This window comes from Anabrus simplex, chromosome 1 (genome assembly GCF_040414725.1).
Source record: "Anabrus simplex isolate iqAnaSimp1 chromosome 1, ASM4041472v1, whole genome shotgun sequence".
In the NCBI taxonomy this organism is placed as follows: Eukaryota; Metazoa; Arthropoda; class Insecta; order Orthoptera; family Tettigoniidae; genus Anabrus; species Anabrus simplex.
This window is the reverse complement of record NC_090265.1, coordinates 127,265,131-127,282,401: the sequence shown is the minus strand read 5'-3', so window position 1 is coordinate 127,282,401 and position 17,271 is coordinate 127,265,131. Positions and strand designations below refer to the sequence as shown.

The following is a 17,271-nucleotide window of genomic DNA, read 5'->3' as shown; positions in this document are numbered from 1 at the left end:
CTGTGGAGCCAACATTTACCTTAAATAAGAAAGTAGCAAATGAAGTCTGGCCAGGGTTACCTGCTATGGGATGGAAAAGACCATACAGCCAATTACTCAACGCCAAGTGTTGGACGGCAGTAAATAACCCGAATCTCGAAAGAGGCCAAGGTATCGGGGAGAGGAGCTCCTTTATTGGGTGCTGGTCTTCCAACGGAGGAAATGCCACTGAAAACCAGCAAAACCAGCAAGCAGCATCTGTTCTCCAGGTTAGGGGCAGCTGTAAAAGGTGCCTGTTCTCCAAGTTAGGGGCAGCCTCAGTGAAACCTGCAGTTACGTATAAAATACCTTTGGGTATGGCAAGCTGACCATAATAATAGCCTGAATGGAGCATTAAAGTGGATAAGAACAAAGAGCTAATGGAACCCCAGAGGCAAAGCAGTGCATGAAGTGGATGGAGCTCAATGATTCACAGCCCGAACCAGAAGAAGAAAAAGATGATGAATTTAGTGAAGACTTCATTCCGTATTCATAGATAAGACCCCTTGTTATCAATACCAGCTCATTCCCAACTGTAACAAGTTCATCCCTGTCTCTACGACTAGGGGAACAAGGGTTATCCACAGCCTTTCAGTGAACCATTCCTGAGAGTTCTTGGTTGTTGATTTGTAAGAGAGGAGGAAAGCTGGATAACTACAAGGAAAGCTAACTCCAGTGGCTCAATCGATTAGTAATTGTTTTTCTGTTCTTGATCCCAGCTGAGGTTGGTGTCATTTGAGGGTGTTGGTTGTTAAGTGTTTTAAGACTTAGTGCATTTGGCTTTCAGCTACCGTACTGAAAAACTCACGCGGGACAAAGTTTTGACACTCCAACATCTTGTAATCTATGACTGTTGAAGGGATGTTAAAATGGATAACATCATTGTACATAAGAAAAGGGGGGACAAAAGAAGGGAAAATGATGCAGTTGATAGAAGACAAAGAACAGAGAAAAGAAGTCCAAGCCCAGTGTGTTAAATATACTTTCATGGCAAGCTCAGGTACCGTGGTCTCATAACCTGTATACTTCAAATTTAATCATTTACACATTGAAGCCCACGCTCAACCTTGTCTTGGGCAGTATGAAATGCGTGTGTGCCCCTTGCCGGAGTGCAGGTTGGGGACATGTTCCTTAGTTCATGTTCATGTCCAGAACTTCATTTTGGTTTACCATGTATTTGTTTACTAGTCTTCTCTCTTTGATGCTGTTGATTCATGACACCATCTGATGACTAGTTAGAGAATTATGAGGAAATACAAAAACCCATGGCAAAATGATCATCTTGTTCCAAATTTTATAGAAGTTCCCGAGTGTTACTCATCGTATTTGCCTGCAATTATTTATAGATATGCCAAAAATACCACAGTTTCTTCAAACTGAAAATGCAATTGAGGATGCCATACAAAGGGTGATCAATTAATTCTATTACACCTATTTCACAGAGTATTTTCCCTATCATTATTTCATATTTCTTCAAATAAATTTAGAAAATATATGTATTGTAGTAAACATTTCTTATCCTCTAAAACATTCTTATCTTTATTCTTCCAGAATTTGTTAATGGTTTTTGAATATATGTGAACAGAAATGTCTACAAAATTATTTGAAATAGTCCTAGAAAGCATGGGATTTTTGGAACTAAGGGGTGAAAGAAGGGTTGGGAATTAATGTGTTTAAATAATATCAACAAAGAGAAACCAGATTAATTTCAAGAAGATGAGATTTTTGTCTGAAATGGACAATGAAAATAATTTTATGAAAAATGTGAAAACTCTGTTGGAAATTGGAAGTCTTGGATGTAGTCCTTGATTTGATTTCTCTTAATATGTTGTTATTCTTAGAGAATATCCAGTCTACATACTCCAACCTTCATTTTTATTCTTTGTATTTCTGTTCAAGTTCTAAGATATTTTATTGTAAGTTTTCAATATAGCCTGCTATTACAAGAAGTTCTCTAAGCCAAACTGCTAATGCAAGATTGCAGGAAATCAACCTTGCCAATGATCCATGAAAATTGAGGATAATAAAGGTGAAATATTATGACCTTGCCTAAATTCCATTATAACTTTGAATTTTCTATAGTTCTCCACCAAGGTAACAGAGGTTCCAATTCCAGTAGATCCAAGGTTAGAATTTTCACCCAAAATTTCATATGGTACCGTATCTGGAAGTACATCCAATTTTAAACTCCTGACTAAAACTCAAAATGAGCAAAAATGGCTCCTCCAGTGACCCCAGAAATACTTGGCATAATATGAAGAAATGTTTCATTGTTATTCTGTCAGATTAAGAATTTGAAGGAACTTCACTTAATATACTGTACATTTCTCTCTACCTTTAAATTATTCATTTAACATTTTTGATGGTACCATGTAACTTACGTCATAATTCATGTTGGGTGGAAATGTCAAAATAGCTAATGACTTTTCAAAGAATCCTCGATACCAACTGAATTTCAGAATGCTAGATATCCTCAAAGATCTAATGACTTACCTCATTCAATGAAAAAATCACATTCTATAATTACAGAAGGAGCCATGACAGAAACAAATAAAACTATTATTTAATTACTCTGTCTATGGATCAGTGTTAGAGTGTCAACCTCAGACAAATTTCAATAGAAAATAAGGTTCTTTTCTCAGTAGATTTTATTAATCATAGTATACTGTATTTGTTTGCAAAACTTTTTAACGTTCATTGGCTTTATACTTTGACTCCAGGAAGTAATAATTTTAGCCTGTAAAAAAAAAATCACACCAGGCAAATGCTGGGGCTGTACCTTAATTAAGGCCATGGCCGCTTCCTTCCCACTCCTAACCCTTTCCCGTCCCATCGTCGGCATAAGACCTATCTGTGTCGGTGCAATGTAAAGCAAAACAAAAACCTTTTTGTGTGTCTAAAATAGGTAGGTTTTATTAATATCGTAATGCTAAATTCGAAAATGAATTTTATTCTGCCATATCATGTCTGGTTAAATGGCAATTATACAAAATGTTATTTTGTCATTATGTAAATTTTTGATACTCTGTATTAATTGAATTACACATGCAGAGTAGAGAGATAAAACATATAAACTAAATATGTTAGCAAGCAAAATACATGGTACACAAATTGAAAGCTTATTACATTTACTCAGTCAAATTTTTCCTTTTCCCGTAGAATTTTTGTGTTTCTGAAGTTTGCAAGTGCTCTCTGGAAGGGTCGTCACATGCAATCGACCAACAGTACTCGGCCATCATATTTACATCCCAACATTCCTGGTAGCACCATTCTGCATCTTTGGGATCCTGGTGGAACCTTTCACCTTGCTCTTCACTTAGGGCTCCTAAATTTGGAGGGAAGTAGTCCAGATGTTACGCTGAGAAATGAAGCTTTAGGCTCATATTACAATCAAGTTGATTAAACTTGTCCAACATGTTTCTTACAATTTCTTTGTATAGAGGGTCCTCAATGTTGCCAAGAAATTTTGTCACTACATCTTGAATGTGTTCCATGCATCTTCCTCAATTTCAGTCATCATTTCTGTGAAATGTTTGTCCTTCATCAGTTTATGAATCTGTGGTCCATCAAATACTCCTCCTTTGATTTTTTGATCTGATAATATGGAGAATTTTGTGCATATATATTTGAAGCATGGAATATTTTTGTCTAATAACTTAACATACTGTTTCATGATTCCCAATTTGATGTGCAAGGGTGGAAGTAAAATTTTTTCACAGTCAACAAGATTTACATTCAAGACATTTTTGGATCTTGGTTAAAGTTGCTCCGTTTCAGGCCATTCTACAGTATCCCAATCTTTATCCCATGCCCTGCTATCCTATTCACATAGGAAACAGGTAAATTTTTGGTGTAGCTTTTTTGTTGTCCCAGCAGTAATCCATTGACCTTCAAGTCACTGCAGATTTGCCACTCATGCACATGATATTTAATTCTTTCATGAACCAGCTTTAATGTCTCATAGGTTTTGGACAGCTTTGTGGAATGTGCAAGTGGTATGAAAGCCAGAACATTGCTGCTGTGAAGCAAAACAGCCTGAAGACTTCTTTTGGAAGATAATAAAAAAGGCACCAGTTGCTAAGATCATATTCTTTCTCTCCCAATTGATGCAGAAGATTTCAAATATTATATTATATTTTTCTTAACTCCTCCATGAGTTGAAGAATTTATTTTTCTAAGTTATTTATATTAATACCTCGAACTAATATACTGTATGTACTTGTGTATATCACGCACATTTTTTCTGGAAATTCAAGCTTAATAATTGGGGTGCAAAGTATACACGGGAGGGTAGTGTAAATTTTATTTTATTAGAATTGAAGTACTTTTTAAAAGTATATCTCACTGTATCTTGAATGCAAATGTATACCTGCGCAACCCCTACCATACAGCCAGTTCACTCATTGTGAGATTCCGTATAATAGATTGCATTTTATTATGTTCTGTAACATGGTCTTGATTCTCAACAAAAATGTTGAAGTTTGTAGGATTCCATTCATAGCTTAATATTCTCCCATGCTATTTCTGCTTTGATTTCACTGCACAGAAAAACGAAGAAAACTAATAGACTTACTACCAACACTTGTCATGTACAATGCATATTCTTTAATTTACAAATATACCTGAAACTGATTATTGAATGTTAACATAGTTCTGTTAAACAAATCAGTAAATTGCTACTCACCTACATTCATATTAAATTCTCAGCCTGCGACATGATTACCATGTTTCTCTGTAAATTGTATCACTCAGATTTTGAAATTTGTTGTAAAACTTGAACGCTTCTCCATAACTCACCTATAAACAGAGTAATGCTGGAAAGCAACTTACAGTATGTAATACACTGGACAGTCTCACACCTTATGTCTCACACATACCATATACTGGTACACTGAAACTGCAGCCATTTCAACAGTGTCACATTTAATCTAGCTCATTAGGCCAAGAAATACCCCAGAATCTGTTATTGTTTTTCTGCCTTTCACTAAACAAGGGAAGAGAGCTGCTGCATCTAAGGTAAGAGGAGAATTATGAGAGACAGTTTGACCTAGAGCTCAGAGCAGACATGCATGCCGCAGGGTGTACCTTTTATTTATACAAACGCATGAAGATAAACTGATGCAAGATATAAGCGGAAATTATTTTTCTCCCTCATTTCCATATCAAAATATAGGGTGCCTGATATACACAATGGTGAGATTTATACGAGTAAATAGAGTAGGTAAACAAACCATTCATTCAAGGTAGCTAATAGTATGGCTTCTTTAGGCTTTCAGAGCTCTACAATGAACTGTTATCGCTCTCAGTCAAGGATAATATTGGAGTGGCCATGTCGTGTAGGAATACGTGTCCTGTCCTGCTACATCCACTCCGCAAACTGTCGATCACCAAACTGCTGCAGGTAAGATTGTAACCATATGACTAGGGTAAGTCTCTGTTAAGTTTATGACTGACTGTAGAAATGTTATCTAAATGAATACTTAGATTGTTGGGATGTCCAACAGCTCAAGAAAACCCAGATTATACAGTAGAATAATCACTCCAAAACTGGTAAGATATTATAGTCAACATTTTTCTACAATACAGTTAACGATTATAATGAAATATACTAGATATTTACAGTAAGTTTCACCAAGAGCAACAGTCCTCTCAATTTTTATTACTGTGGTGATGGCATGAAAGTAACTCCAGGGACCTCCCCCTGTGGGTGGGGGCAGTAGAATAACACCCACGGTATCCCCTGCCTGTCGTAAGAGGCGACTAAAAGGGGCCTCAGTGGCTCTGAACTTTGGAGCGTGGGTTGCCGACCACGGGGCCCTCAGCTGAGTCTGGCATTGCTTCCACTTACTTGTGCCAGGCTCCTCACTTACATCTATCCTATCCGACCTCCCTTGGTCAACTCTTGTTCTTTTCCGACCCCGACGCTATTAGGTTTGCGAGGGCTAGGGAGTCTTTCATTTTCACGCCCTTCGTGGCCCTTGTCCTCCTTTGGCTGATATCTTCATTTTTCAAAGTATCGGATCCCTTCCATTTTTTCCCTCTGATTAGTGTTATATAGAGGATGGTTGCCTAGTTGTACTTCCTCATAAAACAATAATCACCACCACCACCTCCGGGAACCACTATAAGTACTTAGGTGTTAATATAAGAAAACATTTGGGTAATCACGTTAACAAGATTGTAAATAAAGGTTACATATATCTTCATGTGGTTATGATGGAATTTAGGGGTTATAGTAAGGATGTGAAAGATAGGGCATATAAGTCTCTGGTAAGACCCCAATTACAGTATGGGTCCAGTGTATGGGACTCACACCAGGATTACTTCATATGAAAACTGGAAAATAGCCAAAGGAATGCAATACGATTTATATTGGATGATTTCCAACAAAAGAGTAGTGTTGTGAAAATGTTGCAAATTTTGGGCATGGAAGACTTGGGAATAAGGAGATGAGCTGCTTAACTAAGCAGCATGATCCAGGTTGTCACTGGAGAGGTGGTATGGCATGACATTAGTAGACAAATAAGCTTGAGTGAAGCTTTTAAATTTAGGAAAGATCAAAGATCATAATATGAAGATAAAGTTGGAATTCAAGATGATAAATTTGGGCAAATATTCGTTTATAGGAAAAGTATTATGAACATAATAATAAGGTCCTTTGGCTGGCCTTCCTGGATATCAAAAAGGCCTTTGATGCTGTAAGCAGGGACCAAGTCTGGGAAGTGCTAAAAAACAGTGGAATCAATAATGACATAATAAAATGAATTGAGAATTTCTATGAAGACATCAGTAGTTGCGTCAAAACATCATCAGGAATGATGGAACCCTTTAGAATAACTACGGGCCTAAGACAAGGTGGAGTTCTGTCACCTCTTCTCTTCATTACTGTGATGAATGAGATTCATCAACAAGTATGCCAAAACGTTGGTGACAACAAAATGAAAGTCATGCTATTTGCTGATGACATATGTACATGGGGAGATTCCAAGGAGGAACTTCAGGATCAGATCAATGCATGGACAGTAACAACTAAAGGGTACAGCCTAAGATTGTCAGGAAAAAAAGTGAAGTGTTGGTTATGCAGAGAAATGGTCAACCTAAAGGTTACATTGAAATAGAGGGTAAACAACTCAAGATGTCCAGCAAATTCAAATATCTAGGAAGCATGATATCAGCAACAGGCTCCACTGAAGAGGAACTTACCAACAGGATTCAAGCTGGAGGAACATTCCATAGAAATGTCCAAGACCTAATATAGAACCCAAAAGTACCATTGAAATGCAAGCGAGCAATTTATCTGAATACATGCCAATTCTGACATATGGGAGTGAGACCTGGACCATGAGAAAAAAGGATGAATCAAGGATTCAGGCAGCTGAAATGAGATTCACCTGAGTGATGGTTGGCAAAACAAGACGAGATAAAATTTGTAATGAGAACATCAGGGACATGGTTCAGGTTGGCAGAATGCAGGATAACAGAACTCTGTGTAGACTCAAATGGTATGGTCACATGCAAAGGATGGATTCTGATCGCATACTCAGTAAAATGTATGATCTGCAGTTAAAATATTCAAGACCAGGAGGACAGCCAAGAATGTGATATACAGACATGGTGAAAAATTACATTCAGCAATGAAGAGGGGACTGGGACAACATTGAAGAAGGAGAAAAGTACAAAGACAGAAGTTGGTGGAGGGGCTTTGTTTGCCAACCCTTTGTATAGATGGAACGACATGGAATATGTATGTATTCGTTTACAGGAAGAGGAATTATAGAATGGAACAATTTATCAATGGAAATGCTCGATAATTTTTTAAAAAAAATCATTTAGGATAAGACTAGGAAAACAATTGATAGCGAATTTGCCACCTGGGTGACAGCCCTAAATGGAAATCATTGGTTGGTTGGTTGGTTGGTTGGTTGGTGGGTTGGGTTGGGTTGGGTTGGGTTGGGTCGGTCAGTCAGTCGGTTGGTCGGTCGGTCGGTTTCCCCACTGAAGAAGGCTGCAGCTGAACATTTTGGACCCATGTATTTTTTTATGTGTCTACTCTGTCTACATGTGCACATTGTAGCCTCTCCCACTCCCAAATGGTCTTCATCATCATAATATATATACACAGAGTGATTCATATAAAATGGGTGGTTTTCAATACTGCCTCATTTCTGTTTGTTGATAACTGTAATAATAATCATAATTAGGGCTCGGATTCGAGCATATGAGCATATTTTTTCCTGAATAGTACACATTGAAAGAAACCTTTCGGTAGTATTTTCATCTCTCTGGGTCCACCAACAGAATTTAAATTTATCAAGCATATAAATGTATAAAACCACGGTTTTTGAATAGAAGCATATAAATGCATATTCTTGTGGTTTTCGTCTAAATAGTTTGTTTTTCTTCGACTCCCCCCCCCCCCCAAATTCGGGCCCTGACCGTCCTTAGGGTTCTAAAACAGAAATAATTATTGAAAAGCCTATCTGGTGCGAATAATAGAACCGCAGGTGTTTAACCTTTAGTGAGGTCATTCACATGCCCTAATTGGCCTCTGCCGGATTAGAGTGCACTCGTCAGATAAGCTCTGGAAGCCCCAAGCATCCTCTCACTTTGAAATGTGAGGTATTTTAGTGGTATGCCTATTTTGGGAACCAGTATTGTTTAGGTGGCTTTTCTCATGAAGTGGTGGAAGATCCGACCCGGTCAAGTGAAGTTTCTGTATTCTACTCTCAGTTCTCAGTTCGTAATTGTATCCGTACGTACCTATCAAGTTCTTGTGATTTCCAAGTACGTGATGCCTAAAGTTAAGGAATCTCTGAGTGTTTTACTCCGACGATGTGCAAAGGAAGACCCTGACTCATTTTCTACTGACGGGAGAATTCTTTTCTGCAAAATGTGTGAAAAAGAGGTAAGTCCTTATTGACATTTTCATATCAACATTCTTAAATATATTACTGGTCAAACGGTTGAAATTTCAAGTAAGCTGTATATGCAGCATACGGTGCCTACCCACTAGGTAAGTAGAGAGAAGTCTAAGAATTCGGAGTGTAGACCCGTTAGATCCTCAGATTTTACATTTCCGAGATGGAAATTGACGTTTGGATTTGCTGGTTTTTCATGGGATCGTTGAGAGGGTGCTCGTATTTCTACTGCAATATTTGAAAATAATTTCATAGTCCGCAATGCTTTATTTTTGTTCATTCAATGTATATTTTCTCACTTATGCATACCTAAGTTACCTATTTATTTTCAGATCAAGATTTCGAAGGGTTTTCAATTTTCTCAACATAAAGCCACAAGTGGGCACTCAGCAAAAGTTGAAGAATTTAAAAAAAGGAAATCGAAGAAAGAAGTGCTGATACAACTTTTGTTCAATCAGCAACAGCACTCGGACGAGTTCTCTTCCAGAGTTTGTAGGGCATTTTTAAGTGCCAACATACCCCTCTACAAGGTCGAACATGCTCAGATTAGAGCTCTCTTCAAGGACTTTGCAGGAAGAGAGTTGCCTCATGAGTCGACCCTATGTAAAAATTACGTTTCTTCAGAGTATGAAAAGGTATGAATTCATGCACGATTGCCGTATTCCGCATTCTCGTTTAAACAATTTAGAAGTAATTTTAACATGGATCTGGCTCTGTCGTAATGAAGGTAATCTCTCGATAATACCTTTATTCCACGAAGAATATTCATTCAGGTACTTTCTTCACCACGTTCTACATGCAATCAGGGACGACATCGGGAGCCACCCAATTTGGTTATCTATCAACGAGACCACAGACAGTTGTGGAAGATACATGGCCAACGTTATTGTTGGACAACTCAGTCCCAGTGAACCGGGTAAGGGCCACCTATTTCTGTGCAGGGAGCTAGATGTGACAAACCATGGTACCATTGTGCGAACAGCGCAAGCAGCTCTGCGTAAGTATATTTTTGTTAATTTATTTTTTGAGCGTTTTGCCAAAGAAGAATAAGTACAGTCTGGCTATAATTTCAATGCATTCTACATATGCTCAGTGAAGACTCTGATAGTTCTGATATTTAAATATCTCTTACAGTCGTACAATATGTCAGAATCCCATTAACTGAACAGTTCACCCTTCATTTTATGCATTCCTGTTTCAGGCTTGCTGTGGCCAACCTTTTCAGATGAGGAGGTAAACAAAGTACTCGCATTGGTGACTGACGTTGCTCCCTACATGATTAAGGCTGGGAAGAGCTTCAAGCTTCTCTACCTGAAGATGTTACATGTTACTTGTCTTGTCCATGCAATGCACAGAGTTGCTGAGGAGCTGCGCTAAAAATCGCCCAGCGTGAACAGCGTCATTTCCTCAGTGAAGAAAATTTTCGTCAAGGCTCCTTCTCGCGTCCGTGCCTTCAAGACGATGCATCCAGAACTCCCTTTACTTCCCGAGCCCATATTGATGCAATGGGGAACTTGGATATTGTATTACGCTGAAAATCATAGGGCAATTGAAGAGGTAAGACTAGTTGAAATGTTTAAAATCTTCCCATTTTTGAGGTTTTCTCTATCATTCTTTTCATATCTTTTATCTTTACTCCATCATACGGCGCCTAATTTTGTAATTTTCTCAGTTATTCTCCTCAGCTAATGTTTTTCATTTATATTTTTTCCAGGTGATCAATACGTTTGATGAGGCGGACAGCAAGTACATCGCGAAAGCTAAGGCTGCTTTTAAAATGAAGGGCTTGATGCCATCCTTGACTTTCATAAAAGCCTACATGAGCATCATTCCTGAGGCCATCCTAAAGTTGGAATTGCGAGGGATGGAGTTGGTTGAAGTGGTCGCTACAATACAAGGAGTCATCCAAGAAGCTGACTCGTGGCCTGGAGAGACTGGGAAAACCGTGAAACAAAAATTGGAGTTCGTGCTGGCTCGAAATCCCGGTTGGAGTGCAGCGTTGGACTTGGAGAGGATGCTGCGTGGCGAGTCTGCACCGTCAGAGGATTTTCCGAACTACTCTGCACAAGAAGCAGCATCATTCAAGTATTTACCTCTTGTGTCAGTTGATGTCGAAAGATCGTTTTTATCATTGAAACTTTTATTGACTGATTTAAGAAAATCATTCAAAACTGAAAACATAGAAAAAATTCTTGTTGTACAGAGCAATGCAGATCTAGTTCAATGACTCGCCTAATTCTGAACATCTTGTAAATGAGCCTATTAGTACGATGGGGTCGTCACTCCCAAAGTGATTTATTAATGACTGATAGATGCTATGAAACGAGAATGGAGAGTGTTGCTGGAATGAAAGATGACAGGGAAAACCGGAGTACCCAGAGAAAAACCTGTCCCACCTCCGCTTTGGGATAATGTTTTTTTAAATAAGTGTACTCTTATAAGAACTGTTGTAAACAAGAAGTCATAGTTTTAGATTTTATCGACTTAGATGTTTTAATCATTGTATTCTAGTTATGATAGCTTAAGCATTAGGAGTACTCCTTAAAAACCCGTGTTTCAATTTAGTTTCACAGTATGTAGCGGCTAATGATGTCCAAATATCGGATGAAACATGTTCCGCAAATAAAAGGATAACAAAATAATAACCAGTGGATTATTTTGTGTATTGAACAGGTGGACCCTCAAATTGTACTTGCTTATACTTATTGGTACTTCATTATAGTTATCAGGATTTAACTCTATACCAACTTTGCTATTCGTGATTTTTTAATGAGTCTGTCATCTCAAGAATAATGAATTAAACACAGTATTCTTTAAATCCATTGAAGAATATAATCTCAAATCCGAAAGAAAAACCAACCCCCATGGCATTAGAGCCCTTGAAGGGCCATGACCTACCAAGCGACCGCTGCTCAGCCCTGCAGATTACGAGGTGTCGTGTGGTCAGCACGACAAATTCTCTTGGCCGTTATTCTTGGCTTTCTAGACCGGGACCGCTATCTCACAGTCAGATAGCTCCTCAGTTCTAATCATGTAGGCTGAGTGGACCTCGAACCAGCCCTCAGGTCCAGGTAAAAATCCCTGACCTGGCCGGGAATCGAACCTGGGGCCTCCGGGTAAGAGGCAGGCATGCTACCCCTACACCACGGGCCCGGCTTCATAACCTCGAATACCAATTAAAATATTTCATGTTTTCATGTCTGGCTAAATATACCATAAAACATTGCAGCAGTCTCTCTAATAATGAAGTGAGTTAGATGTACGGTTTTGGTCACATAGCTGTGAGGAGATAATGGGTTCAAACCCCATGATCAATAGCCCTGAAGATAGTTTTCCATGGTTTCCCATTTTTACATCAGGCAAATGCTGTACCTTAATTATGGCCACAGACACTTCCTTCACAGTCCTGGTCCTGTACTATCCCATTGCCATCATTAAGACCTGTCTTTGTTGGTAGGACATAAAACAAATAGCAAACGAACAAATCTCTCTAATTACAGGTGTTAGCACAAAAACGAGCAGAAGAATGCTGCCAGCGTTTGGTGTCTGTTTTACTAAACAGTTTCCATGGTGTTTCATTTCTTGATCAGTTTCCTCCTCCAGAGGAGACAACTAGTCCTGAACATACTGATAATTCCAGCCTTGAAGTGTACCGGTAAGTTACAGGAAATTATTTGTACCTAACTAGGATGTCCACATAGTGTCAACAGCATTTTGTTTGAATTAAAATCTATTATCTTTACATCATGTTTTGGTATTTCAAAGTTTAAAATGTGTGATAACATTGTATTAGTCATCATAATTCTTTGCCTGTCCAAATATTAAGTGCAACTCATGTACATATTTTTGAATTAAATATCAACTGACCAGCAACCATAAATTCTATAAACTTTAAGTCACTTGGAAAGATTTTATTATAATCGAAGGGATTGTTATTTTGTTGTACTTTCTCTTAATCGAAGGGATTGGTACTTTCTCTTAAAACAGTAATCACCAGAGTACTTAACAAGGAACTTCTTGTATTAACACCCCAATGACACATATGTGTCATTTGATTGAAATTTCTTTGATTGAAATTTAGAACATGATGATCAGGTCATTCCAGGTCAATTTGGTTCACAACCCAATATCAAATGTATGGAAAGCCCAATACAAAAATGTCCACAACTAAACAATTTGTAATATTTGAAGCCATCTCTTTTCAGTGTCAAGTCAATTAATTCATAACTGTTAGGTTCTTCAGTCTGCTGAAACCAACTTTGAGTAATAAATCTATAAACTACCAGAAAAAAGAAAACATATGAGGAGCATCATTTCAAAACAACATTCTGCCAAAAATCAGGTGGCACTTCTCCTGTCTCTTACATCCTACACACCAAATAACAATAGTGAAAATAACAATAGTAAAAGGACAAGGAAGAGAACCACTTACGTAAATCCTTAATGACCGGCAACCACGTATTACTTACTATAGATGAACGGTAAAGCATTCTTAAATTCAAACCTTCATTAGGCCTATTGCAGCAGTCTTCCTCATGAACAGTCAAGATTTTCTCCTGAAGACGCAGAGTAAATTTTTCTGCGAAACATAAAGAATTTCACCTTGTTTTCTAGAGATGGCAAAAGCCCAAAAGCTTATTATCTATCATATCTACTATTACAGGCTGTGAAAGCATCAATCTAAACAGTAGGTGCATTATACTTTGATAATAATTCAAGTTAAGTTTGATAAAATATTAAAACATACAATACCATGTGCTCATTCTTTTTTTGAGCACCTATGCATTATACAGATATGCCCTCAAGTCAAAATATTGAATAAAAATGTAATTTTGGGTCAATGACCTTAGATGTTAGGTCCCTTTAAATAACAGGCATCATCATCATCATCAAAAATATAATTTTATTCTCATATGTTTGGTTTATGTTTCCAAGGAAATAAAATTTTATTGCAGTACATTTCTAATCATGGCCTATGTCGTGAACTCTCATAAAAGAGTGGTTTGAAGACATCATGTAAGTATTTGGAGATTTTATAGAAAACCCAATACATGAACAGAATGGACAGAGAATACTGGAAAATGGAGTAAAGTGGATGAAAAGTTTGAAAGTTTCTACTTTTAAGTAATTTATCCGACTAATAAATTCTTGAAAAATTCTAGACATCTAATCTATCATTTAATATTGAGATTAAAATTTTAGAGGCCCAATTCTAACCATAAACATTTTTGATTATTCTTGTAAGTCATCCCCTCCCCTAGATTTGCTAGAAGGTGTTTTTCCAGTATCTTTTTGATATAGTAATTTGTATTTGTACAAAGTTTGGTTGAGAACTATTCCGGAAGGTATTATACACAGGTACATCTACAATTTTGGTAATTTCCTCTTTCACACCTTTTACTTTTAGGATTTGTATTACCTATTTCAAGGTGTTTTTTATTTTTAGTTTTAGTTTTCTTAATTGTGACGGTGACTGATTATTTATGAACTCTTTTGCAAATTTGTAAATTTAGAAATATTGTTATGTGTATAATTGTACGTTCTAGCTTAAGATTATTTTGTTTCACCTTAAAGTATTTCCCTGTGGCAGCCCAGATAGTCTGGGAAGTAGCTAATCTTTTCAAACAAATAATAAAAGTAAGTTATAACAGAATGTATTTATGTGTCGCATTATAGATATGATGTACATGATTCCAACTGTCACTGTGACTGTTACCAATCAGCCGAATGACACCGAAAACTGTGTAAAAAACTTTAATCTTGATGAATTTGGACATTTTCTTTATCACCCCTTCTGAATCACCATGCCGATGGGTGCTGAACTTGGACTTAAACGACATCCGGAGTGCCACTATTCATCTCATTGACCCAAGAAACTATGGATTCAACACTTATATAGGCTGTTTTCGATTATTTTACATGTCACCCCCTTCCCACGAGTATCTTTCCCCTACAGTATCTTTTCGAGATAGTAACTCGTAGCCCTACCGAGTTTGGTTGAGAGCTGTTGAGACCTTCAACTTAAAGGCATCCAGAGTGTCAATATTTACCTAAGCAACCCCAAAAACTATGGATTCGGCAGTAATATTCGTCGTTTTAGATTATTTTTTAGTATCTTCCCCTCTGCCAAGGGTGCTAGGGGTGTCTTACCCCACGTAATTTTTTTCCAGGTAGTGTAGTAAGTCATGTGTGCACCAATTTTAGTTGAGAGCTATGCTGGAGTATAACACATGCATCCATAGTCTCAGTCATTTTGGACATTCCTTTTCTCAACCCTTCTCAACCACCGTTCTGACTGGGCCAGAACTGTGACTTAAATGGCATCCAAAGTGTCACAGTGTTGGAGGAGTCCTGCCCCCACAGTCATTTTTGTTTGTTTGTTTGTTTGTTTGTTTGTTTGTTTGTTTGTTTGTTTGCTTGTTTGTTTGTTTGTTTGTTTGTTTGTTTGTTTGTTTGTTTGTTTGTTTGTTTGTTTGTTTGTTTGTTTGTTTGCATGTTAGTCTGAAAGCTATGCTGAACATACATTCACCCATAATCTTGGTTATTTTGGATATTTTCTTTTTCACCCCTTCTCACCTCAGTGCCGATGCAGGTGAACTTGGACTTAAATGACACCTGGAGTGTCATTATTCACCTCAACAACCCCGAAACCTATGGTTCTGAACTATTTTTTATTATTATTTTTATATATGCCACCTGCTCCCAATCACAACCTCTAGGGGTGGCTTACCCCACAGTGCTTTTTCCAAGACAGTCATCTGTGTAGCAGAATCTCTCCTTTGCTTAGCCTACATTTACGCACATGCCTACTTCGAACACCAGGCCTGTATTCTATTGCAGAATCCTTGAGCTGATGTTGCCATGGTTACTGCTGGTCATTTCTTCATCCATTTCCTAGAGCGGGGAAGTGTGTTGCCAATACCTTCAAAACGGTTGGTTTTAGGCCCTTAAAACATGGTTTTTGGGGCCCTTAGGGCCTTACTGAGTTTTGTTGTACACGTCGTGAGGCTCAAAATGAGCTTTATCTCATCCTTGTATGGCAAATTGAATATTTCACCTATATTAGCCTATGTTAATGTGCCAAAAGGCCTAAATCTAGGGAATGTTAAACTTTTTGTAGATGGGATTACCCGCAGGGTCCTAAAAGTTAAGTATACAAAATTTGGTTCAAATTGATGGAAGAGTATGGATTTGTATAAGGTACAGACAGATAGACAGACAGACATTCTGCTGTATATGTATAGATAGATGCATACTGAAAATTAGAAAATGAAATTCTAATTATGGTATTTTGCACAGTGGCATATACTGAGGGCTACCGAGGCTATCAGTGATGCCCTAATCTCAAATGAGAACGATGGCAATCTAAAGCACATTACAATGTAAGCATCTGACACATTGTTCCATTTACAAAACTCGAACGCAACGAGATAAAATGTTGCTGGTATTTCTGAGTGCAAGGGAGATATTGCAGCCCATGTACTGCATCCTTCTCCCCTCACCTTTCTCTGTATGGCATGCTGTTGAATATGTCAAAAACATATCAGATGTATGGCTTTTCAGGCGTTTGCTCTATTAACCAGCGTTTCGTCTTAGGTCTGACACTAGACTCATCAGAGTGGGATGTGTCAGACCCTACCCTCTGATGCTGGGGTGTATGCAGGTGAACTTATCAGAAGCCCTTATAAGAAGCACAGTCTAATAACTGCACATGGGAGATAAATCTCCACAATGGAATTATTGCCCGCCTAGCAATTCCGAATGGAAAATTCCAAATTCCCATGGAGGAAATTAGATATTTTTCACCAATAGAGCATGTCAAAAATGTCAAAAACATATCAGATGTATGGCTTTTCAGGCGTTTGCTCTATTAACCAGCATCTCGTCTTAGGTCTGACACTAGACTCATCATGCTGTTGAATGCCTGAAGGTGCAGGGACCGGGAGGAGAGGTGTGCTAGGCTTCGGTCCATCAGATCGCCAGTGCTAACAAAGGAGAAATAGCTCAAAGACTCCAAGAAAAAGTTCTCCGGAAGTTTCCAAATTAACACATGCGTTCCTCATCGTTTGTACTTCCTCACCTCATACTTCTGACTTAATTATACAGATAACAGAGTGGCAGTATTTCACTCCCCTTTGCTTCTACATCCTTGTAGAAAGACACTGCAGGCTACTGTTATAGGAGTAATTTAATTTTCTTTTTTATATAGGTTGATCTGATAAAATGAAATGCAATCTTTCAGGTTTAGTGTTCTCTTTGGTTGGTTGGAATCAAATCTGTGGTAATGGGTCGGACACCACCACTGATCTCCTAAGGAAGCTAATAAACCAGTGAA

At 37.9% G+C, this 17,271-nt stretch overlaps 2 protein-coding genes across 2 annotated transcripts in view; both read left to right on the top strand.

The window, feature by feature from the left end:
- The window catches only part of LOC136862787 (uncharacterized), a 171,767-nt gene that overhangs the window by 23,626 nt on the left and 130,870 nt on the right, over positions 1-17,271 (top strand). The window contains exons 3-4 of the mRNA XM_067139047.2: positions 5,287-5,419; positions 12,437-12,591. Coding sequence (XP_066995148.2) covers positions 5,287-5,419; positions 12,437-12,591 — 288 coding nt within the window. The remainder of the gene's footprint in view (positions 1-5,286; positions 5,420-12,436; positions 12,592-17,271) is intronic.
- LOC137496993 (uncharacterized) lies at positions 10,397-11,658 on the top strand. Its single transcript, XM_068225300.1, has 3 exons — positions 10,397-10,493; positions 10,651-11,036; positions 11,610-11,658. The coding sequence occupies exons 1-3, from the start codon at positions 10,398-10,400 to the stop codon at positions 11,656-11,658; spliced, it is 531 nt and encodes a 176-aa protein (XP_068081401.1). The 5' UTR covers position 10,397.

What these genes read in the sequence shown, in the direction of transcription:
- LOC137496993 (XM_068225300.1), top strand. Translation starts at nt 10,398, where the DNA reads ATGCATCCAGAACTCCCTTTACTTCCCGAGCCCATATTGATGCAATGG. An exon ending in ATCATAGGGCAATTGAAGAG is followed by an intron (nt 10,494 to 10,650) that starts GTAAGACTAGTT and finishes TATTTTTTCCAG; the next exon opens with GTGATCAATACGTTTGATGA. An exon ending in TTCAAGTATTTACCTCTTGT is followed by an intron (nt 11,037 to 11,609) that starts GTCAGTTGATGT and finishes TGTATTGAACAG; the next exon opens with GTGGACCCTCAAATTGTACT.